Source organism: Hyla sarda, chromosome 4 (genome assembly GCF_029499605.1).
Source record: "Hyla sarda isolate aHylSar1 chromosome 4, aHylSar1.hap1, whole genome shotgun sequence".
Taxonomy (NCBI): Eukaryota; Metazoa; Chordata; class Amphibia; order Anura; family Hylidae; genus Hyla; species Hyla sarda.
The window spans coordinates 402062734-402087034 of NC_079192.1; the positions used below are offsets into that span (position 1 = coordinate 402062734).

Consider the following 24301-nt stretch of genomic DNA (forward strand, 5'->3'; position numbering starts at 1 on the left):
GGACAAGCAGGACAGTGTGCACAGAGGCTGCACCTCAGCCGCTGCAAAACATAATACACACCTCAGTCGCTTCAGAATATCATAATACACACCTCAGCTGCTGCAGAACATCATAATACAGACCTCATCTGCTGCACAACATCATAATACACACCTCAGCTGCTGCAGAAGATAATAATATACATTTTATCTGCTGCAGAACATTAGTGAAAACCACAGCTGCTGCAGAACCCTTATAATACATGCTTCAGCGTCTGCTGAACCTCGTAATACACACCTCAGTTGCTGCAGAATATCATAATACTCACTACAGCTGCTGAAGAATACCATAAGTTAATAATACACATCTCAGCTGCTGCAGAACATCCTATTACATTCCTCAGCCACACCAGCAGCCTACATGGGGTTAACCATCACATACCACACATACCCCTTGGCTCCACTTGCAAGCAGCTGCAAAGAACATCATAATACACACCTAGGCTGCTGCAGAACATCATAATAAACTTCGTAGCTTCTGCAGAGCATCATAATACACACCTCAGCTGCTGCAGAACATCATAATGCACACCTCAGCTGCTGAAGAACATCATAATACACACCTAGGCTGCTGCAGAACATCATAATGCACATTGTAGCTTCTGCAGAGCATCATAATACACACCTCAGCTGCTGCATAACATCATAATACACCTCACAGCTGCTCAAGAACATCATAATATACACCACAGCTGCTGCAGAACATCAGAATACACACCTTAGCTGCTGCAGAACATCATAATACACCTCACAGCTGCTGCAGAACATCATAATACACATCACAGCTACTGCAGAACATCATAATACACATCCCAGCTACTGCAGAACATCATAATACACGCCCAAGCTGTTACAAAAACACCATAATACACTTCACAGCTGCTACAGAACATCATAATACATGACTCAGCTGCTGCAGAACATCATAATACACCTCATCTGCTGCAAAACACCATAATACATGCCTCAGTTGCTGCAGAACATCATAATATACACCACAGCTGCTGAAGGACATCATAATATACATCACAGCTGCTGCAGAACATCATAATATACACCACAGCTGCTGCAGAACATCATAATATACACCACAGCTGCTGAAGGACATCATAATATACGCCACAGCTGCTGAAGGACATCATAATATACACCACAGCTGCTGCAGAACATCATAACACATAACTTGGCTGCTGCAGAACATCATAATACACCTGGGATAAGAGCAATCACCAGTTCCCTACATTTATTTCTTATTACAGATATATATACATCTCGCAGAACACCCCTAATCATAAGTAAGTGCACCCCTGGTGATGCCAGCTGCCCTGCCCCCTGCTGCAGACAGGTAATACATTACATTGCACTTAACAAACACCAGATGGAAAGAGCAGACATCTGCAATTATAGAATTATGGAGCTTGTGTTCTCCATTCACATACATCAGGCATCTCCTATGACAATTCCCCAAAGTGCCATCATTACAGAGCAGGGAGTGCTGCGCCTGCGCTCTAGATCCCCCGACCCGCGCTGGCGTCTAGCGGCCACTAGATGGGGGTAGAGAGAAGGGCTTGCTGCAGCCTCAGCATCGCATTACATCACCCCAGCATCCTGCATCCCCCCCAGGATAGCCTTCACCTGCTGCTGCTGCTGCTCGCCCCCTGCACCCCCTCAGCATGGCAGAGAGTGAGGCAGAGACCCCCAGCACTCCTTGCGAGTTTGAGAGCAAGTACTTTGAATACAATGGCATCAGGTTACCCCCCTTCTGCAGAGGGAAGATGGAGGAGATCGCAGACTTCCCTGTAAGGGAGAATGACATCTGGATTGTTACCTATCCCAAATCAGGTGAGTGCAAAACAGCCTGGGAGGGGTTAATGTGCCCGGGCACTGCCCATAGTCTGCATTAGGTGGGCACAGTGGGTGGGTGCAGTCTGTCTGCAGAATGAGACATGGAAACTTTCATTGCAGCAGATGTCATGATGGAATACAAGGAGATCTGGGTGGGCACAGGGGGGGGGCACTGGGGGTGAGGGCACCCACTACACCAGCAGGGATATGCCCCCAGGCAGTGACATCAGTGTTATGCTTAACCTCTGCAATCCTAGCGCTCTGGAGGATGATGCACTTAGTCCAGTGTTTCCCAACCAGGGTGCCTCCAGCTGTTGCAAAACTACAACTCCCAGCATGCCCAGACAGCCGAAGGCTGTACCATGTAGGGCTAGCTTTAGGTTAGTGCCCATTTGGCTCTGAGTAGCTTTAGGCTAGTGCTCATTTAATTACAGTATATGAGTAGATTTAGGTTAGTGCCCATTTGGCTCTATGGCTAGCTTTAGGTTAATGTCTATTGGACTCTATGGCTAGCTTTAGGTTAGTGTCCATTGGACTCTATGGCTAGCTTTAGGTTAATGTCTATTGGACTCTATGGCTAGCTTTAGGTTAGTGTCCATTGGACTCTATGGCTAGCTTTAGGTTAATGTCTATTGGACTCTATGGCTAGCTTTAGGTTAGTGTCCATTGGACTCTATGGCTAGCTTTAGGTTAGTGTCCATTGGACTCTATGAATAGCTTTAGGTTAGTGTCCATTGGACTCTACGGCTAGCTTTAGGTTAGTGTCCATTGGGCTCTATGGCTAGCTTTAGGCTAGTGTCCATTTGGCTCTATGAGTAGCTTTAGGTAATTACCCACTGGACTCTACGGCTAGCTTTAGGTTAGTGTCCATTGGACTCTATGGCTAGCTTTAGGTTAGTGTCCATTGGACTCTATGAATAGCTTTAGGTTAATGTCTATTGGACTCTATGGCTAGCTTTAGGTTAGTGTCCATTGGACTCTACGGCTAGCTTTAGGTTAGTGTCCATTGGGCTCTATGGCTAGCTTTAGGCTAGTGCCCATTTGGCTCTATGACTAGATTTAGGTATTTGCCTATATGATTCTATGAATAGCCTTAGGCTAGTGCCCATTTCACTCTATTATTAGCTTTAAGCTAGTGCCCATTTGACTCTATTAAGACAAAAGACAGACAGCGCTCCGTAGTGTGATACCGTTGTTGCACAAAAATAGCTCAGGTGGATGTCAAGCTTACCAAAATGGGTTACACTCCACCAAGTGCAACAATGAGGTGTCCGCAGCCACTCCACATCTCGTAAGGTGCCCAGGGCTTATATGGAGGAGACTAGCAGGGAACCCATAGGTCACCCCTGGGATCACCTGGTCACTGGTACCTCCTGGGTAACAATCACATGACATATCACATGGTATAACTCTTAAAGCAACATTACCTTTTTTAACACATTACACTGCAGAACATATGTACAGGGGGGAAACAAGTGCAAGGGAGGCCCAGGGGACACTGAAGGAAACTGACGGACATTACATAAATGTTCATTGGTAGAATCCATTCAGAGATGCATTGCCGTCTATGAGCCAGATATTTCATTTATGTGAACCCAACATTAGTGTTCTGATCGCTATTGAAAAGGGGTACTCCGGTGAAAACCTTTTTTCTTTTAAATCAACTGGTGGCAGAAAGTTAAACATATTTGTAAAATACTTCTATTAAAAAAATCTTAATCCTTCCAGTACTTATTAGCTGCTGAATGCTACAGAGGAGATTCCTTTCTTTTTGGAACACTGATGACATCACGAACATAGTGCTCTCTGCTGACATCTCTGTCCAATTTAGCAACCATGCATAGCAGATGTATGCTAAGGGCAGCATGGTGGCTCAGTGGTTAGCACTGCTGCCTTGCAGTGCTGGGGACTTGGGTTCAAATCTCACTAAGGACAACAATAAATAAAGTGTTATTATTATTATAATAACGTCAGCAAAGAGAACTGTGTTCGTGATGTCATCAGCGAGCATTCCAAAAAGAAAAGAATGTCCTCTGTAGCATTCAGCAGCTACAGGAAGGATTAAGATTTTTTAATAGAAGTAATTTACAAATATGTTTAAATTTCTGCCACCAGTTGATTTAAAAGAAAAAAGGTTTTCACCGGAGTACCCCTTTAAGGAGTTAACCCCTTAACGACGCAGGATGTAAATGTACGTCCTGGTGACGTGGTACTTAACGCACCAGAACGTACATTTATGTCCTGAGCATAACCACGGGCATCGGAGCGATGCCGGCATCATGCATGGCAGGTCCCGGCTGTGCATAGCAGCCAGGGACCCACCGGTAATGGCGGACACCCGCGATCCCGCCGATGTCCGCCATTAACCCCTCAGATGCCGTGATCAATACCGATCACGGCATCTGCAGGATCGCGGTCACTTAACAGGATGATCGGATCGCCCGCAGCGCTGCCGCGGCGATCTGATCATCCTGCACAGCAGATGGAGGTCCCCTCACCTGCCTCCGCTGCCTTGCGGGAGTCTTCTGCTCTGATCTGCCTTCCCGCAGACCAGAGCAGAAGATCACCGATAACCCTGATCAGTGCTATGTCCTATACATAGCACTGAACAGGATTAGCAATCGAGTGATTGCTTTAAATAGTCCCCTATGGGGACTATTAAAGTGTAAAAATAAAAGTAAAAAAATAAAGTAAAGATAATGTGAAAAAAACCCTCCCCCAATAAAAACGTAAATTGTCCCATTTTACCCATTTTACCCCCAAAAAGTGTAAAAAAATTATTTTATATACATATTTGGTATCACCGCGTGCGTAAATATCTGAACTATTAAAATAAAATGTAAATGATCCTGTACGGTGAACGGCGTGAACGTAAAAAAAAAAAAAGTCCAAAATTGCTGCTTTTTTTATAACATTTTATTCCAAAAAAAAAATTAATAAAAAATGTAATAAAAGTTTTGTATAAGCAAATATGGTATTAATAAAAAGTACAGATCACGGCGCAAAAAATGAGCCCTCATACCGCCGCTTATATGGAAAAATGAAAAAGTTTTAGGTCTTCAAAATAGGGGGATTTTAAACGTACTAATTTGGTTAAAAAGTTTGCGATTTTTTTTAAGCGCAACAGTAATAGAAAAGTATATTATCATGGGTATCATTTTAATCGTATTGACCCAGAGAATAAAAAACACATGTCATTTTTACCATAAATTGTACGGCGTGAAAACAAAACCTTCCAAAATTTGCAAAATTGCGGTTTTCTTTTTAATTTCCCCACACAAATAGTATTTTTTTTTGTTGCGCCATACATTTTATGGTAAAGTGAGTGATGGCATTACAACGGACAACTCGTCACGCAAAAAACAAGCCCTCATACTAGTCTGTGGATGAAAATATAAAAGAGTTATGATTTGTTTAAGGGGAGGAGGAAAAAACGAAAACGTAAAAATAAAATTCCTTAAGTCCTTAAGGTCCAAATGGGCTGAGTCCTTAAGGGGTTAAAGGGGTACTCCGGTGTTTTTTTTTTTTTTTTTTTTTCAAATCAACTGGTGCCAGATTATTTCAATTTAATATTCTTCCAGTACTTATCAATTGCTGTATGCTACAGAGGAAGTTGTGTAGTTCTTTCCAGTCTGACCACAGTGCTCTCTGCTGACACCTCTGTCTGTGTCAGGAACTGTCAAGAGTAAAAACAAATCCCCATAGCAAATTTCTCCTGTTCTTGACAGTTCCTGACATAGACAGAGGTGGCAGCAAAGAGCACTGTGGTCAGACACAAAAGAACTACACAACTTCCTCTGGAGCATACAGCAACTGATAAGTACTGGAAGGATTAAGATTATTAAATAGAAGTAATTTACAAATCTGTTTAACTCTCTGGCACCAGTTGATTTGAAAACATTTGTTTTCCATCAGAGTACCCCTTTAAGGACAGACATCGTCGGGATCGCTTCATAGAGACAATGGTGCTCAGGACGTAAACGTACGCCGTGGTGCCTTAAAGCGTACCCGTCAGATCCAACAAAAAAACATTTTTTTAAATATATATCACTCAGTACCTAATCCTGACCATGTACATCTAATTTTTATGTGTCTAGCACCTTTATTTATTTTTTTATTACACTTTTAATTTAGCTCACTAGTCTGAATTCCTCTCAAAGGGAGGGGGCGTGGCCTCACTGTGCAGGTCTCCGCCCCCTCCCTCAGTATGCTGTCTGCTCACATCTCCCCTAGCATTAGCAAAACTACAACTCCCAGCTTGTCCTCACTGACAGTACCGGACACAAGCTGACAGTGGGAGGATATTTCCCTGCGCTCACAGCTGTCAATCAAGGAAGTGTGTCCATGACGTAGGTGATGACTCATGGACACAGCAGGGCTAGTATGTGTCCAAGCAGGCAGGGGGGGGGGGGGCAGTTGTTTGACTGGCTTTTTCAGTATGAAATACTGAATTTTTTTTTTATGAAAGCAATTACAAAACCTATTGGTTATACATGCTTTACAACATATCAAAAGTTTTTGTATCTGACAGTGCCCATTTAAGGACCAGCGCACCAGGGTGCACAGTTAGGTCCAGTGTCCTTTAAGGGTTAACTTCCTTTGTACATAGTATGTGCACTGATGGCATCTGGACAAGTCTTGGATCATGTAAATGGATATGAATAAGTGATGAGACATCCGGTGATGCCGAACGTCACCAAGCTGCCGCCAGTTTCGTAATGTCTGTCTTCCTGGACATAAATAAGAAATAAATTATGAATATTCAACAAAATATAAGGGGGGGAGATTTATCAAAACCTGTGCAGAGGAAAAGATGCCCAGTTGCCCATAGCAACCAATCAGATCGCTGCTTTCATTTTCAACAAGGCCTCTGAAAAATGAAAGAAGCCATCTGATTGGTTGCTATGGGCAACTGGGCAACTTTTCCTCTGGACAGGTTTTGATAAATCTCCCCCATTGTTCACGATCCCTAAAGGAAGTTCAACCAAAGTTGTGAAGGACATCAACCATCCAAGACCAGTGACCTCATGACCTCAGTGGACCTCCGGCGGTTGCAAAACTACAACCTCCAGCATGCCCGGACAGCCGTTGGCTGTCCGGGCATGCTGGAAGTTGTAGTTTTGCAACATCTAGATGTCCACAGTTTGGGTGGTTGAAGTCCTTCAGAACTTTGGTTAAAGGGGTACTCCACTGGAAAACATTTTTTTTTAATCAACTGGTGCCAGAAAGTTAAACAGTTTTGTAAATTACTTCTATTTAAATATCTTAATCCTTCCAGTACTTATCAGCTGCTGTAGCTTTCTTTTTGAATTTCCTTTCTGACTGACCACAGTGCTCTCTGCTGACACCTCTGTTAATGTCAGGAACTGTCCCTGTTCTGTGGGAATTTGGTCCTACTCTGGACAGTTCCTGACATGGACAGAGGTGTCAGCAGTAGAGATGAGCAAACTTACAGTAAATTCGATTCGTCATGAACTTCTCGGCTCGGCAGTTGATGACTTATCCTGCATAAATTAGTTCAGCTTTCCGGTGCTCCGGTGGGCTGGAAAAGGTGGATACAGTCCTAGGAAAGAGTCTCCTAGGACTGTATTCACCTTTTCCAGCCCACCGGAGCACCTGAAAGCTGAACTCATTTATGCAGGATAAGTCATCAACTGCCGAGCCGAGAAGATCGTGACGAATCGAATTTACTGTAAGTTCGCTCATCTCTAGTCAGCGGAGAGCACTGTGGTCAGACAGAAAAGGAAATTCAAAAAGAAAATAGCTTCCTGTGGTGCATACAGCAGCTGATAAGTACTGGAAGGATTAAGATTTTTAAATAGAAGTCATTTACAAATCTGTTTAACTTTCTGGCACCAGTTGATAAAAAAAAAAAAAAAGAAAAACAATAATAATTCTAGCGGAGTACCCCTTTAAGTTTTTTTTAAGGGATCGTAACCAATGTCAGGCCCATGGGGGAGATTTATCAAAACCTGTGCAAAGGAAAAGTTGCCCAGTTGCCCATAGCAACCAATCAGATCGCTTCTTTCTTTTTGCAGAGGCCTTGTTAAAAATGAAAGAAGCGATCTGATTGGTTGCTATGGGCAACTGGGCAACTTTTCCCCAGGACAGGTTTTGATAAATCTCCCCCATATGTACGAGGAATCGTCTCCATTAGTTTCCTAATTCTAGAATTCGACTTCAATCATATGATTTGTCCTGAAAATGTCTCCACCAGGAGGAACGTTACATAAGCGCATTCTGAATCCAAGAGGACACGTCAAGTAAGCTGTAAGAACTCATAATCTTAAGGCCGGGTTCACACCACGTTTTTACAATACAGTTCCCGTAGACGTTTTCTATGTGAAAACCGTATGGAACCGTATTGAAAACCGTATGCCAAAAGATGCATCAGTTTGTGTCCGTTTTGCATCCTGTACGGTTTTGTCAGTTTTTTTTCCGTACCCAAAACTGCAGCCTACGGCTGGGTTCACACTACGTTTTTGCCATACTGTTTTCAATCCGTTTTTCTAAAGAAAACCGTATGGCAAAGAAACGGATGGAACAGTATGGGAAAAAAGTAAACCGTATGCGTTTTTAAACAGTATACTGTTTTTAAAAGTGCATACAGTTCCGTCAGTTTTTATAGAAAAAAAACCATAAGTTTTTGAAAATTTTGTCCATTTTTAATGGGAGGGGTCTTGGGTGGGGACTTTAGGATGCAAATGCGCATGTGCAAAGTAAAAACTGTATAAGCTTTACCGTATGGAACCGTATATATGTGCGTTTCCCATTGACGTCCATGTTAAAAAAAACGTATGCGGTTGCAGTACGGTTTTTAAACCGGAGACAAAATCGTGGTCAACCGCATACGTTTTTTGCATACTGCAACCGCATACATTTTTTTTTTACATGGACGTCAATGGGAAACGCACATGTATACGGTTCCATACGGGAAAACGTGTACGGTTTTAATTTTGCACATGAGCATTTGAATCCTAAAGTCCCCACCCAAGACCCCTCCCATTAAAAATGGACAAAATTTACAAAAACGTATGGTTTTTTTTTCTATAAAAACTGACGGAAATGTATGCACTTTTAAAAACAGTATACGGTTTAAAAACGCATACGGTTTACTTTTTCCCATACTGTTCCATCCGTTTTTTGCCATACGGTTTTCTTTAGAAAAACGGATTGAAAGCAGTATGGCAAAAACGTAGTGTGAACCACGGTTTTTGGTCCTGGTGAAAAACTGTATTAAACCGTGTACGTTTTTTTTTCAACATGGGAGTCAATGGGAACCGTACAGATCCGTATGTGTGTACGGTTCCATACGGTTTTCACCATACGGTTTTTGACTTTGCACAGTTTTTTTTCTTGGAATTTCAATCAAACAAGTGAAACTTTATTCATAATGGAGGGAAAAGTTAGAAACGTACACTTTGTTTTCTTAAAAAACGGATGCAACCGGACATCATTTTTCAAACCGTATACGGGTTAAAATTTGTACACACGTTTTTATACAGTTTAATCAGGTTTTGAGGAATCCGTTTTTCATCAAAAATCTGATACAGGAACTGTATTGCAAAAACGTGGTGTGAATGCAGCCTTACCCTTGTCCAGATGCCTTGTTAGGGTTTACGAACACAACATAAAGGGGGGGGGGGGGGGGTTCCATTTAGTACCCCCTGTATCAGCCAGAACATTGAGCCGCCAAGATTCATTTGAATGGCTGCCATGTAATTCCACATTTCTCCAGCAGGGGCAGTGTCTTGCTGGCCACAACTTCCAGCAAAATCACCTGTTTGTCACTGATTGCTGGTTCCTATCTGAAAAAGGATGTCTATGGTGACTGATAGTGACCTGAAGTCTATGAGAAGACCTTAAAGGGGTACTCCTGTGGAAAACTTTTTTATTTTAAATTTTTTTAAATCAACTTGGGCCAGAAAGTTTAACAGATTTGTAAATTACTTCTATTAAAAAATGTTAATCCTTCCAATACTTTTTAGGGGCTGTATACTACAGAGGAAATGTCTGTCACGACCACAGTGCTCTCTGCTGACCTCTGTTGTCCATTTTAGAAACTGTCCAGAGCAGCATATGTTTGCATTGGGGATTTTCTCCTGCTCTGGACAGTTCTTAAAATGGACAGCAGAGGTCAGCAGAGAGCACTGTGGTCATGACAGAAGTAGAGAAATCCAAAAAGAAAAGCATTTCCTCTGTAGTATACAGCCCCTAAAAAGTACTTGAAGGATTAAGATTTTTTAATAGAAGTAATTTACAAATCTGTTTAACTTTCTGGTGCCAGTTGATCTAAAAAAACAAAAAAAAAGGTTTCCACGGGTGAAACCCTTTAAAGGGGTACTCTGCCCCTAGACATCTTTTTCCCTATCCAAAGGATAGGGTATAAATTGTCTTATCGCGGGGGTCCGGCCTGGCACCCAAGTAATCCACATGCACAGAGCAAACTCCACTCTGTGCCACATTACGAGCGACCAAAGCTGTCATGCCCCCTCCATATATCTCCCATAGACATTAATGGAGGGGACGTGATGAATGTTGAGAACACCAGGGTGCCAGGCCTGAGATCGATCGCGCGCGCGGGGGGGGGTCCTAGCGGCTGGACCCCCCGGTGATCATCCATCTTATTGCCTATCCTTTGGATAGGGGATAAGATGTCTAGGGGTGGAGTACCACTTTAACACGTGACTAGATTTATAAACAAATATAATAATTAAAAAAAAAAAATAAGTCTGGATTAATTCTCCTGTAGGAACCAGCTTGTTGCAGGAAATAGTGTATTTAGTAAGTCAAGGCGCTGATCCTGATGAGATCGGACTGATGAACATCGATGAGCAGCTGCCTGTCCTGGAGTATCCACAGCCCGGTCTGGATATAATCAAGGTATGTTCTTCTTAGGGGGGGCTGAGATTATATAGTGGGGTCAACCCCACTAGTGGGCCAACCATGATCATGCAGCATAGACTATTAATAGAGAATAATGGAGAGGTTCTTGTGCATGCCTAGTGCTTACCCATTTTAGCTGATGTGGCAGACATGGGGTTTTCAGCCGTTGCTGACTGCAAATCCATCCCTGAAATGATTTGATAATGCTGCCTACATGTTTCACAAATCCTCTGGCTTTGCCGAGAGAGGATGTGGCATTTGATCACTGCACCTGATCACCTAATTAGGCTGCTAGATGGACTCATTAGACTGGGTTGGGGTCAATTCACATTATGTGCAGTTTTCATGTGTTTTCTTACTCAAAATGTTATATATATATTTTTTTTTTTTTTTTTTTCAGAAAAATATTTGACCCATAATCACAGTTTTGTTTTTTTTTACCCATAATCACAATTGAGGTGTTTTACTGTATGAAGAGTTGAAGTCTTAAGGTTTTGTTCACACTTTGACTTTGTAGTTCAATTTCACCCGTTTTTACAGCATTTTGGGATGTTTCTATTGTGATTTTCCAAAATTGCAGTAAAATAAATGACAAATTTTCCCACCATCCATGCCTTTTTTTAAATAGTAAAAAATAGTAAAAATGGCCGCCCTTCATTCCTCTATATTGAATTATTTCCGAACACCAATATCTGCGCCATTTATTGTGACACTCTGGATTGAGAGTTAAAAGGTGTAGGTAGGAGAATCTTCCAGAAATGCACCATTATTATCTTTGGGCTTTGCCAAGTATTATAGCTCAAACCTTTTCTCTTTAAGGGTACGTTCACATGGGCGGATTACCTGTGGAATTTCTGCAGCGTATTTGCTGTGGAAAATCCGCAGCGGATTTTGTTACCATTGACTTTAATGGGTCATCAGAAAATCCGCAAGAGAGGCAGTTTTGCAGATTTTCCTTCGGACCCATTGAATTCAATGGTAGCACATTATCTGCTGAGGATTTTCCGCAGCAAATACGCTGCGGAAATTCTGCAGGTAATCCGCCCATGTAAACGTACCCTAAAAGGGTACTCCACTGCTCAGCGATTGGAGAGAAAACTGTTCCGAACGCTAGAGTTGGCGTCGGGAGCTCGTGACATCATAGCCCCCTCATGACATCACACCCCGCCCCCTCAATGCAAGTCTATGGGCCTCCCATAGACTTGCATTGAGGGGGCGGGGTGTGACGGCATGAGGGGGCAAGGCTATGATGTAACGAGCTCCCGACTACAGCGTTCGGAACAGTTTGTTCCAAACGCTGAGCAGTGGAGTACCCCTTTAGGTTGCGTTCACACACTATTTGTTCTTGCGGTTTTTCCGCTGCTTATTTGCAAGTGGGCGGGCTCTTCTCGGCGGTCCGCAGCAGATTTTCCATGGAGGAATTTATGCTGCGGAAAATCTGACGTAGTCCCTACTGACTTCAATGGGACTTGCGGCGGATTTTCCGCAGCGTAAATTCCTCCGTCGAAAATCTGCTGCGGACCCCCGAGAAGAGCCCGCCCCCTTTCAAATACGCAGCGGAAAACCCGCAAAAACAAATAGCTTGTGAACGCGCCATTAATGCTTCATTCAATACCAGAAACAGCCTGTAGACAAGGGTGGTGCTGTTCTAAAAGATGTTTCTTCACACAAAGGGGGAGATTTATCAAAACCTGTGGAGAGAAAAGTTACCCAGTTGCCCCTAGCAACCAATCAGATTGCTGCTTTCACTTTTAACAAGGCCTCTGGAAAATAAAAGAAGCCATCTGATTGGTTGCTATGGGCAACAGGTTTTGATTAATCTCCCCCATTGATCTTGATCTTTTTAATCTATGTGATGTTGTTATATATATATATATATATATATATATATATATATATATATATATATAGTATTTGATGTCTATTTGCTTTTCTCCAGGAGCTGACATCTCCTAGGCTTATAAAAAGTCACCTGCCATACCAGTTCCTGCCTACAGACCTGCACAATGGAGAGTCCAAGGTGAGGATCCCGAAACCAATGGGGAACGTGTGTTTTCAATGTTGTTCAGGGCCGGTTCTGCTTATAGGCAAAATAGGCAGCCGCCTAGAGCGTCCTCTTGATGGGGTCGCCGCTCTGCCTGCTGCAAGAACGTTAGTAACTAGCCAGCATCTGAACCATCGTCGCGTGAGGAGGGGGTTTGTTACAGTGTTTCACCCCAATAGTAAGGTAATTACCTGAGGCAGAAGTTTGTTACAGTGTGTCACCTCAGTAGTAAGGAGATTACATGAGGAGGGGGTTTGTTACAGTGTGTCACCCCAGTAGTAGGTGATCACATGAGGAGGGGGTTTGTTACAGTGTTTCACCCAAGTAGTAAGGAGATTACATGAGGAGGTTTGTTACAGTGTGTCACCCCAGTAGTAAGGAGATTACATGAGGAGGAGATTTGTTACAGTGTGTCACCCAAGTAGTAAGGAGATTACATAAGGAGGAGGTTTGTTACAGTGTGTCACCCCAGTAGTAAGGAGATTACATGAGAAGGAGGTTTGTTACAGTGTCACCCCAGTAGTAAGGAGATTACATGAGGAGGAGGTTTGTTACAGTGTGTCACCCCAGTAGTATGGAGATTACATAAGGAGGGGGTTTGTTACAGTGTGTCACCCCAGTAGTAACGAGATTACATGAGGAGGAGGTTTGTTACAGTGTGTCACCCCAGTAGTAAGGAGATTACATGAGGAGGAGGTTTGTTACAGTGTGTCACCCCAGTAGCAGGTGATCACATGAGGAGGGGGTTTGTTACAGTGTTTCACCCAAGTAGTAAGGAGATTACATGAGGAGGAGGTTTGTTACAGTGTGTCACCCAAGTAGTAAGGAGATTACATAAGGAGGTTTGTTACAGTGTGTCACCCCAGTAGTAAGGAGATTACATGAGGAGGAGGTTTGTTACAGTGTCACTCCAGTAGTAAGTAGATTACATGAGGAGGAGGTTTGTTACAGTGTGTCACCCCAGTAGTAAGACGATTACATGAGGAGGGGGGTTGTTACAGTGTGTCACCTTAGTAGTAAGGTAATTACATGGGGAGGAGGTTTGTTACAGTGTGTCACCCCAGTAGTAAGGAGATTACACGAGGAGGAGGTTTGTTACAGTGTGTCACCCCAGTAGTAAGAAGATTACATGAGGAGGAGGTTTGTTACAGTGTGTCACCCTAGTAGTAAGAAGATTACATGAGGAGGAGGTTTGTTATAGTGTGTCACCCCAATAGTAAGGAGATTACATGAGGAGGAGGTTTGTTATAGTGTGTCACCCCAGTAGTAAGGAGATTACATGAGGAGGAGGTTTGTTACAGTGTGTCACCCCAGTAGTAAGGTGATTACATGAGGAGGTTTGTTACAGTGTGTCACCCCAGTAGTAAGGAAAGGAGATTACATGTGGAGGGGGGTTTGTTAGAGTGTGTCACCCCAGTAGTAAGAAGATTACATGAGGAGGAGGTTTGATACAGTGTGTCACCCCAGTCGTAAGGTGATTACATGAGGAGAGGGTTGGTTACAGTGTGTCACCCCAATAGTAAGAGATTACATGAGGAGGGGGTTTGTTACAGTGTGTCACCCCATTAAGTAGGTGATTTCATGAGAAGGAGGTTTGTTACAGTGTGTCACCCCAGTAAGTAGGTGATTACATGGGAAGTGGGTTTGTTACAGTGTGTCACCCCAGTAGTAAGGTTGTGTCAAAGGACAGAGCCAATGGGGGGGGGGGGGGGGGTCAATTGACAGTAAAATTACCTCTCTCCTATGGTGGCAGAAATCCTTGCACCAGCCCTGATGTTGTCCTTACTATTTCTGGTCAGTATCAAATGGAGACCTGTCCTGTCCTGTCCTGTGGTGGTGCCGCAGGAAAACTGAAGCTTTACTGCATGGTTTCCTGGCACTGGCAGATCCCTGGGGGTCCCGGTGGGCTGTAGTCTCACAATATTTGTAATCCCGGCCCATATCATTTCTATTCCAGGTTATCTATATGGCTCGTAATCCCAAAGACCTCGTAGTTTCTTATTACCAGTTCCACCGCTCCCTGAGGACAATGAGCTACAGGGGAACTTTTCAGGAGTTCTGCCGGAGATTCATGAATGACAAATGTGAGAAAAAGGTTTTCTAAAATGTATAAAAAATGTTTATTATTAGACTGCTAAATCTGTTGTGGAGTACTGTGGTGCAGGAACACTTATCCCCTTTCCAAAGGATATGGGATTAGCGTCTAATCAAAGGGGGTCTGACCACTGGGACCCCCCCCCCCATCTCCTGCACAGGACCCCTGCCATCTCCTGCACAGGAACAAATCGCGTCAACCCCCGCTGACACGTTCCCTCTATGTATCTCTATGGAAGAGCCGGAGGTACACAAACATAGTATCTCGGGCTCTCCCATAGAGATACATGGAGGGGCGTGTGTGTTGCCGCTTCGTGTGGGGGTCGACACGCTTTGTTCCTGGGGAGAGCCAGGTTCCATGCAGGAGATCACGAGGAGTCCCAGCAGTCGGACCCCCCCCCTTTTTTTTTTTTTGTTCTTTTAAAGGAGTACTGTGGTGCAGGAACACTTATCCCCTATCCTTCGGATAGGGGATAAGTGTTCCTGCACCACAGTACTCCTTTAAAAGAACAAAAAATAAATAAAAACTTTTTTTTTAACGCCTCATTTTTTGTGCCACAATTTGTAGTTTTTATCTGCTAAGATGGGACTTTTTGATCACCTTTTATTCAATTGTTTCTGATATATGATGTGAACCAAAATCTGAAATTCTTGCGATTTACTTTTTTTTGTCTAATATTTTTTTTTTCTTGTTTTGTCTTATAACTATATTTTAATAACTCAGGCGATTTCGCATGCAGTGATACTTTACATTATACTTATATTACTTATTTATTTTTGTTTACATTTGTGTATTTGCTATGTTTTTGTTATGTGTGAGATTTCCTTCAAATTAAAAAAAATTGTAAAAAATATATACACTTTTTTTTTAGTCCTGATTGATCTGTGAGACCTTGTACTGTAGCAGGCTATATGAGTAGAGTCTGTGTGTGTAGCCTCCAGCTGACAAAGTAACCAATTGGCACCCCACGATTTTGGTTGGAGACTTGTCAGGTGCGGCACCTATCAAGTCACCTTCTACATGTTATTATCGCTATTGATCTCAATATCTAAAGGGCTAAACTGCCATCGGACTGCAGGCAAGTGTCGGCTTAGCTTGTGACTTAAAGGGGTACTCCGGTGGAAAAAAAAATTGTCCACAGTGCTCTCTGCTGACATCTCTGTCCGTGTCAGGAACTGTCCAGAGCAGGAAAAAATCCCCATAGCAAACCTATGCTGCTCTGGACAGTTCCTGACATGGACAGAGGTGTCAGCAGAGAGCACTGTGGACAAGGCAAAAAAAGAAATTCAAAAAGAAAATAATTTCCTCTGTAGCATACAGCTGCTAATAAGTACTGGAAGGATACATATTTTTTAATAGAAGTCATTTACAAATCTGTTTAACTTTCTGGCACCAGTTGATTTAAAAAAAAAAGTTTTCCACCAGAATACCCCTTTAACTCTATATGCAGGGACTGCCCATCCGATTTAAAAACATGTTTGGGTGGTTACTAAGGGGTTAAACTGGGTGGGGCCCAGCAGAGACCTATCTTCTAGAAACCTGGCAGATTTACTATGATTTACACCAACTATATTTATAAAAATGTCTGCTGTCTGTAGTCACCACAAGGGGCCAATCTGTATGTAGGTTGCTAAGAGCGGTGTACATCTGAATACAGATCACCCCCTCTAGTGGCGGCAACAGGCAGACAATATTTTACATGTATGTGTGATCAAAAGAGGATTTTTGTGTCTCATTTAGTATCTATGGGCCATGTTATAGTTCTAATCCATTTTATACATGACTGATGGGCCTTTGTCCTGGTCAGAGGTCAATGACACTCATCATTCTTAATCTTTTGTCTCCTTTAACTTCTCCAGTGGGCTATGGCTCATGGTTTGACCATGTCCAAGAATTCTGGGATCACCATTTGGACTCGAATGTACTTTTTCTGAAGTATGAAGATATGCACAAGGTGGGGCTGGGTTATGGGCCATGTATGGTTCTTTTATAGGTTGTTCTTGTGTTGACCGGTCATGACTCTACTTTGGGAAATCTGGCCAAAATGTCCACCATTGTAGATTCCGTGGGGAATTGTGGCCATCTGTGCTCCTATAAGTTATGCCTTTTCTAACCCTATATGCCAAATATGGCTGACACTCAACAGTCCTGCCTGCCAACCGATGGTACGCCCATCATGGCACATCCAAAATTACCCCCCATCTAGAAACCTAGAATAGTATTTAGTATATTGTAGAATGTGTGTGAAGATCTCTTTGAGATGTCCACCCAAAATTGCACAAAAAAGTGGTCTTCTAAGAGGTGGACTTCTCAAAGAATGTATAATAAATGCCGAAATGAAAATCTGGTAATGGGGTGGTCTTCTCAAATAGGTGGTCTACTGGAGAGGTTTCACTTATACGTGTCTTGTGCTTTTCTTACCAGGACCTTGGCACTATGGTGGAGCAGCTGGTGAGATTCCTGGGTGTATCATATGATAAAGCCCAGCTGGAGTCCACGGTAGAACATTGCCACCAGCTAATCGACCAGTGCTGCAATGCAGAGGCGCTTCCTATCGGCAGGGGTGAGTATAGAGCACCTACAGGTCTACAAGATGAGCACATCCTTGTTTTGTGACCGTCATGCTTTTTCTCCAATCGCATCCAGAGCTGCATTCAAATTTCTGCTGTGGTCTTGGTGCAATGTCTTTTATCTCCTTTTGCTGTTATGTATGGTAGAAGATGTTGTAATTCTGCCAGGCTCTGCATGTTTACATATTCCATAATACAGTACATAGTATATCTCTATAATAAGTAAAATGCATTAAAAGTTAAAGGGGTTATCCAGGAAAAAACTCGCTATTGATCATGACACTTAAAGGGTTAAAGGGGTACTCCGGTGGAAAACTTAAATTTTTTAAATTTTTTTTAAATGAACTGGCTCCAGAAAGTTAAACAGATTTGTAAATTACTTCTATTTAATAATCTTAATCCTTTCAGTACTTATGAGCTGCCGAAGTTGAGTTGTCCTTTTCTGTCTAAGTGCTCTCTGATGACACATAGTTACATAGTTACATAGTTAGTACGGTCGAAAAAAGACATTTGTCCATCAAGTTCAACCAGGGAATTAAGGGGTAGGGGTGTGGCACGATATTGGGGAAGGGAACTGTCTCAGGAACTGTCCAGAGTAGAAGCAAATCCCCATAGCAAACCTCTCCTACTCTGTACCATTCCCGAGACAAGCAGAGATGTCAGCAGAGAGCACTGTTGTCAGACAGAAAAGAACAACTCAATTTCAGCAGCTGATAATTATTGGAAGGATTAAGATTTTTTAATAGAAGTAATTTACAAATCTGTTTAACTTTCTGGAGCCAGTTGATATAAAAAAAAAATGTTTTTTTCCCTGGATAACTCCTTTAAGCAGGTGGCACATTTATGTGACACCTCACATTTCCACGATCACCAGTAATCAATAATTTTTCTAGAGAATCCCATGGACAGCAGGACATTTTTCCAGCAGTGGCCACTACAGGAGAAATGTGGTATTGCATGGCGCTAACAGAATTGAGTAGCCAAGCACTGTTTATATGACAGATCAGATAAACTCTAAAAAAAAAAAACCAACGATCGGATTTCAGAGTTATGCCTGATCTGTCATATAAACAGTGCTTGGCTACTCAATTCAGTTAATGCCATGCAATACCACATTTCTCCTGTCATGTTCACTGCAGGAAAAGTGTCTTACTACCAGCAGGTTTTGCTAGAAAATCTAAAAGTTTACCTGATATGTAATATAAACAGTGCTTGGCTACTCAACAGTTTTTTCTGCAGTGGCCATTACAGGAAAAATGTGGTAATACATGGCACCCTTTTAAATGAATGGCCAATCAAGACCTACAGAATAGTAGCCACTCTTTGCAGCAGTTTCCCCAGGGGTCCTGAAAAGGAGAAACCCCTCTATAAGGTCTATATGCCCTAATAAAGTGGACAGTCAAAACTGTCCTAAAAGGAACTAGGGCTTTAGCTACAATACCAGAAGAGTGGCACTGTTTCCAGCCATTTTTTTTATATTTTTTTTAATCTCATACAACCCCATTATTTATGTTTATGGTAATTTTGTGTAAATATGGCTTAATGGGGTTATCCGGGATAGAAATGTTTTTTATATTTGGCACATTAAACATAAAAAGAAGCTATACTCAGCTTCCCTGATCCCCTGCAGCTGCTGTTTAGACATTTCTCGGTGCCCACTTCTCACCTCTGTTTCCTGTTAAAGAGGACCTCCGGTTACTCCCAAAGCATGAGATTTTGCTAAGCTTAGTGTGCCCTGATCACACAGCTTTTTAAATATTTTTCTAATACGCCCTTCCGTTTCCAAGATATGAGGGTTTATAGTTTGTCTGATTAATCAGGTAATAGTCAGAAGGGCGTGAACTTACTATGAAAAATAGGAGTGATAGGCGGGATTATACAGTCAGGGGGTGTGCATGTTAAACATTAAAGGGGTACTCCGCTGCTCAGCGTTTGGAACAAACTGTTCCGAACGCTGGAGCCGGTGCTGGGAGCTCGTGATGTCACGCCCCGTCCCCTCATGATGTCACGCCCCCGCCTCCTCAATGCAAGTCTATGAGAGGGGGCGTGACGGCCGTCACGCCCCCTCCCATAGACTTGCATTGAGGGGGCGGGGTGTGACATAATGAGGGGGCGGAGCTATGACGTCTCGAGCTGCCGGCTCCATCATTCAGAACAGTTTGTTCCAAACGCTGAGTAGCGGAGTACCCCTTTAAGGGGTGTGTATGCCTAATACACACCCCCAACTTTACACTTCCATCCATCACCTTATTTAAAATTAGGTCCCACCCATCTGACTATTCACTGAATTGTCAGACAAACTATAAACTCTTATATCTCGGGAACTGAAGGGCATATGAAGAATCTGTAAAAAGGAGTGTGATCAGGGCACCCTAACCTATTTAATGGTCTAAATTTTTTGGAGTGGCCATAGGTACTCTTAAACACGTCAATCACTGGCCACAGCAGTGACTAGAGGGGACTGAAAGATGTCAGAAGAACAGCTGTGTGGGATCAGGGCAGGTAAGTATAGAACCACACTCCTTTACAGCATGTACAGGTGCAGGCTAGTCCGGCCCAGGTAGGGCTCAGAAAATGACAAACAAAATGCAGCAGCACTCCGATCAAGATGAAATTATGTTAGACTTAGTGAAAAAACACACAACGTTTCGACTGTCTCACACGGTCTTGACAAAGACCGTGTGAGACGGTCGAAGCGTTGCGTGTTTTTTCACTTGATGAATAAAGCCTAACATCATTTCATCTGGATCGGAGTGCTGCTGCATTTTTTTGTGTTTTTTATATTAAATGTGCCTACTGCTAATAATAAAAACAATTCTGTGTCCAGGTACCCCTTTTACATTAATTTTATGTTAATTATATTTATGTTCATTTTATGTTATTTTGGTTTACGCTTATGTTTATACTTTCTTTCATGCATCATTTACGTTATCTCCATTTTCTTTTCAGTTGTCTTATTTTTGTTCAATTCCTGTTTTTTTTTTTTTTGCTTCCTTTTAGCCCATTGATTGTTTTCATTCTGAAGCCTTATTAGCTTGCATTGCATGTGTCCCAGTTACAGGAACACAGCGGGCGTCAGGTGGGTGTCTCATTCATAATGCAGGTTGCAGCTCCGCTGCCTGTACGGTCATATTTAAAGGAAAATGTCACCTTTCTTTAGCAGGGTTTAAAGCAGTGTTTCCCAACGTGTGCTCCTCCAGCTGTTGCAAAACTACAACTCCCAGCATGCCCGGAAAGCCTAAGACTTTAGATACAGGACACATCCACCCCTGCTACCACTGACAATTTTCTGCTCAGTTATTGCACTAAGAAAAATAATAAAAGCATTTCTACAAAATATGGAGAATTCCTGTAGTGCCCATGAACAATACGGAATTCCCCTTCCAACAGCATCCCATTGTTTTCTATAGGATTCTGCTGCACTGTGCACTCTTCAGAACTTCTGTAGCGGAACTTCCTGACTCAACCTAAACATTTTACATGTTTATTCTTTTGCCGGAATCCACCTGGAACTGCATTCCAGTCAATAGGATGCTGCTTAATGACCATGCGGCCATTAAGCACTGATTCCGGTGGAGGCTGCTGCACGCAGAATTCTGCTCAACTGTTTCTCAGCTCTATCTGTATACTGCTGCTGCTGCTATCTCTATGGGATCAGGGTATATAGTAGTTATAGACATCTCCTCCAGCTCTGTCTGTATACTGCTATCTCTATGGAATCTGTAAAAAGGTAGTCATAAGCATCCCCACCCAGCTCTATCTGTATACTGCTGCTCCTGTCTCTATGGGATCAGGATATATATTAGTTATACACCTCTCCTCCAGCTCTATCTGTATACTGCTGCTCCTATCTCTATGGGATCAGGATATATAGTAGTTATACACCTAACCTCTAGCTCTATCTGTATACTGCTGCTGCTATCAGTATGGGATGAGGATATATATAAAGTAGTTATACACCTCCCTTCCAGCTCTATCTGTATACTGCTGCTATCTCTATGGGATAAGGATATATAGTAGTTATACGCCTCCTCTTAGCCTGTGTTCACATGTTGCATTTTTGCTGAGTTTTCCACTGCAAAAATGAAGCTATTTAGTGCTATTGCTCAAATTGCGGTAATTAAAAAAAAATTGTACAACAGTTTTTGAAAATTACAGTCTTTGAAAAACATGTCAAAAATACAGTAAAAACACAATGGCCCTTATTTACTAAGAGTGTTGTGTAGGTTTCTTTGTGGGTTTTAATTCCCTACAATTTATTTTCCACAGTATTTACTAAGGTTTCCCTACATTTTCCACTTTCCCTACACTTTGCTTTTTTTTTACACATGTTCTGATCTGTTGGGTTTTCCTCAGCTGAAATCCACCACATTTTCTGTAAAAACCTTAGTAAATATGTTGGGTTTTTGTGATAATGTCGGGAACACGCCCCTTTTCAGAGACCACACCCCTTTTTCGGGTTTCCTCACCAAAATGGAGAGTTAGTTTATTCAATTCAGGCGCAGACAGAATTTCTGCCGCAATGGGACAGAATCTGGCGCACAACCAGACAAAACATGTCGGGTTTGCAATAGTAAATGAAGGCCAATGTGTGAACACAGCCTAAAGCCATAAAAACTTTATAAAACACCTCAATTGTGATGTGGGCCACATCTATTTTACCTCATGACTCTCTAAAAACACACACACACACACACACACATTTTGAATAAGAAAACTCATCAAAACTGCACATAATGTGAACTGACACCAGCATTTTAGGCTTCTGTTTGCTAAATTCTATCCAGGTGATTATTTTGTTCACATTAAAGGGGTACTCCGGTGGAAAACTTTTTTTTTTTTTTTTTTTGGTGCCAGAAAGTTAAACAGATTTGTAAATGACTTCTATTAAAAAATCTTAATCCTTCCAGTATTTATTAGCTGCTGAATACTACAGCGGAAATTCTTTTCTTTTTGGAACACAGAGCTCTCTGCTGACATCTCTGTCCATTTTAGGAACTGTCCAGAGTAGGAGAAAATCCCCATAGAAAACATATGCTGCTCTGGACAGTTCCTAAAATGGACAGAGATGTCAGCAGAGAGCACTGTGGTCATGATGTCCGCAGAGAGCTCTGTGTTCCAAAAAGAAAAGAATTTCCTCTGTAGTATTCAGCCGCTAATAAGTCCTGGAAGGATTAAGATTTTTTAATAGAAGTAATTTACAAATCTGTTTAACTTTCTGGCACCAGTTGATTTAAAAAAAATATATAAAAAAAAAAACCTTTTCCCACCGGAGTACCCCTTTAAGTGAATTGCAGTGATCAAACTCCACATCTTTAGGAAATTATTTCTTTTCCTTCATAAAAATCAATATGGCTGAAAATTCACCAGTTAAGCACAAGGCATACACAAGAACCTCTCCATTATTCTCTAATGATATCCTATGCTGTGGTATATAAGCGAACCATTACTGCCCAGACATAAACTGAATGGAGGAGGGGGAGACCTATTAAAACCTGTGTAGAGTGAAAAATGGTGCTGTTGCCCATAGCAACCAATCCGAGCACTTTCACTTTCACTTTCACTTTTACAAAGGTTTCTGTAAAATGAAAGAAGCCATCTGATCGGTTGCTATGGGCAACGGCACCACGTTTTCCTCTACCACACAGATCTCCCTCAATATCTTTACTGCATCGGCCATAACTATTGTGCCCCCTACTGGACCTTGTTGTAAATGCTGGAGAAAATGGTGATATTTGACTACTATTTTATTTTTTATTTATTTATTTATTTTTTTAACCCTTTGCTCTCTCTTTGCCTTTCAGGACGGGTCGGCCTGTGGAAAGACATCTTCACCGTCTCGATGAACGACAAATTCGACCTGGTGTATAAACAGCGGATGGGGAAATGCGACGTGACCTTTGACTTCAGCCTATAGGAAATGCATGCGTTACTCCCTATGTATTAGCTAGACGAGCTTTATGGCCTCTGTTTATACCTGCTGCACAATATATTGTAATAATTCCATGTAATGTTATCACCAGGAAACCTTTCCCAGGCCGCTCAGTATTTCATTGCTTATATCTTCTTCTATGCCAGTGTTTCCCAACCAGGGTGCCTCCAGCTGTTGCCAAACTACAACTCCCAGCATGCCTGGACAGCCTTCGGCTGTCCAGGCATGCTGGGAGTTGTAGTTTGGCAACAGCTGGAGGCACCCTGGTTGGGAAACACTGTTCAATGCTATGGAGCAGGGACTGCTGTTCTATCAGGCGGCGACAGTCGGCGCCGATATAGATCAGGAGCCGCTGATCCCCTTTAATGAATTCTCTATATGGGGAGGTCCTGGGAGCGCACACTCTCTTATCTATTCCTCTTTGTGAAGTTATATAGTTCGTCGTATTTTCTAGCGCTTTTCAATGGAGATTATTGTCGGAATCTTTGATAAATCAGATCCCAGTCACGGAGCGGACGGGCGGTCGGCGGCAGGGGGCAGCCGACGCTGAATGCTGTGCGTAAAACGCATCTCAGGGCTTTGTTGTTGCATCGGTTGTATGGTTTGTGTCATAATTCAATCTAAATAAAATACTGATCTTATATATCAATATGGAGTTTCTGTTTTTTTTTTTTCATTTTTTTGGGGGGGGTTACAGAATGGCGCCCTGGTGTATATAACAGCATTGTTAGGCTAGGTTCACACTGCGGAATGTCCGGGCAGAAAATTTCCGCACGGAGATTCCAAGCGCGGCGAGCACTGGCTGAATCAGTCGGCGCTAGGACCGCGCGGACACTTCAGTCTCCAATAGACTGCAATGTGTTCCGCGAGTATTTCCGCCTGAAGAATGA

The 24301-nt window shown here is 42.5% G+C and overlaps 1 protein-coding gene across 2 annotated transcripts; it reads left to right on the forward strand.

Moving 5' to 3' along the window:
- The first annotated feature begins 1599 nt into the window (after positions 1 to 1599).
- On the forward strand, positions 1600 to 24060 carry SULT4A1 (sulfotransferase family 4A member 1). Of its 2 annotated transcripts, XR_008843208.1 has the most exons (8): positions 1600 to 1881; positions 10637 to 10767; positions 12710 to 12790; positions 14772 to 14898; positions 16769 to 16863; positions 17334 to 17472; positions 20480 to 20558; positions 23284 to 23420. XR_008843208.1 is itself a non-coding variant. In XM_056517380.1 (7 exons), the coding sequence occupies exons 1-7, from the start codon at positions 1713 to 1715 to the stop codon at positions 23394 to 23396; spliced, it is 855 nt and encodes a 284-aa protein (XP_056373355.1). In that variant the 5' UTR covers positions 1604 to 1712; the 3' UTR covers positions 23397 to 24060. The 2 variants fall into 2 exon arrangements, 1 of the variants encoding a protein (XP_056373355.1); XM_056517380.1 differs by lacking the exon at positions 20480 to 20558 and having other exon boundaries at positions 1604 to 1881; positions 23284 to 24060.
- Positions 24061 to 24301: the final 241 nt, after the last annotated feature.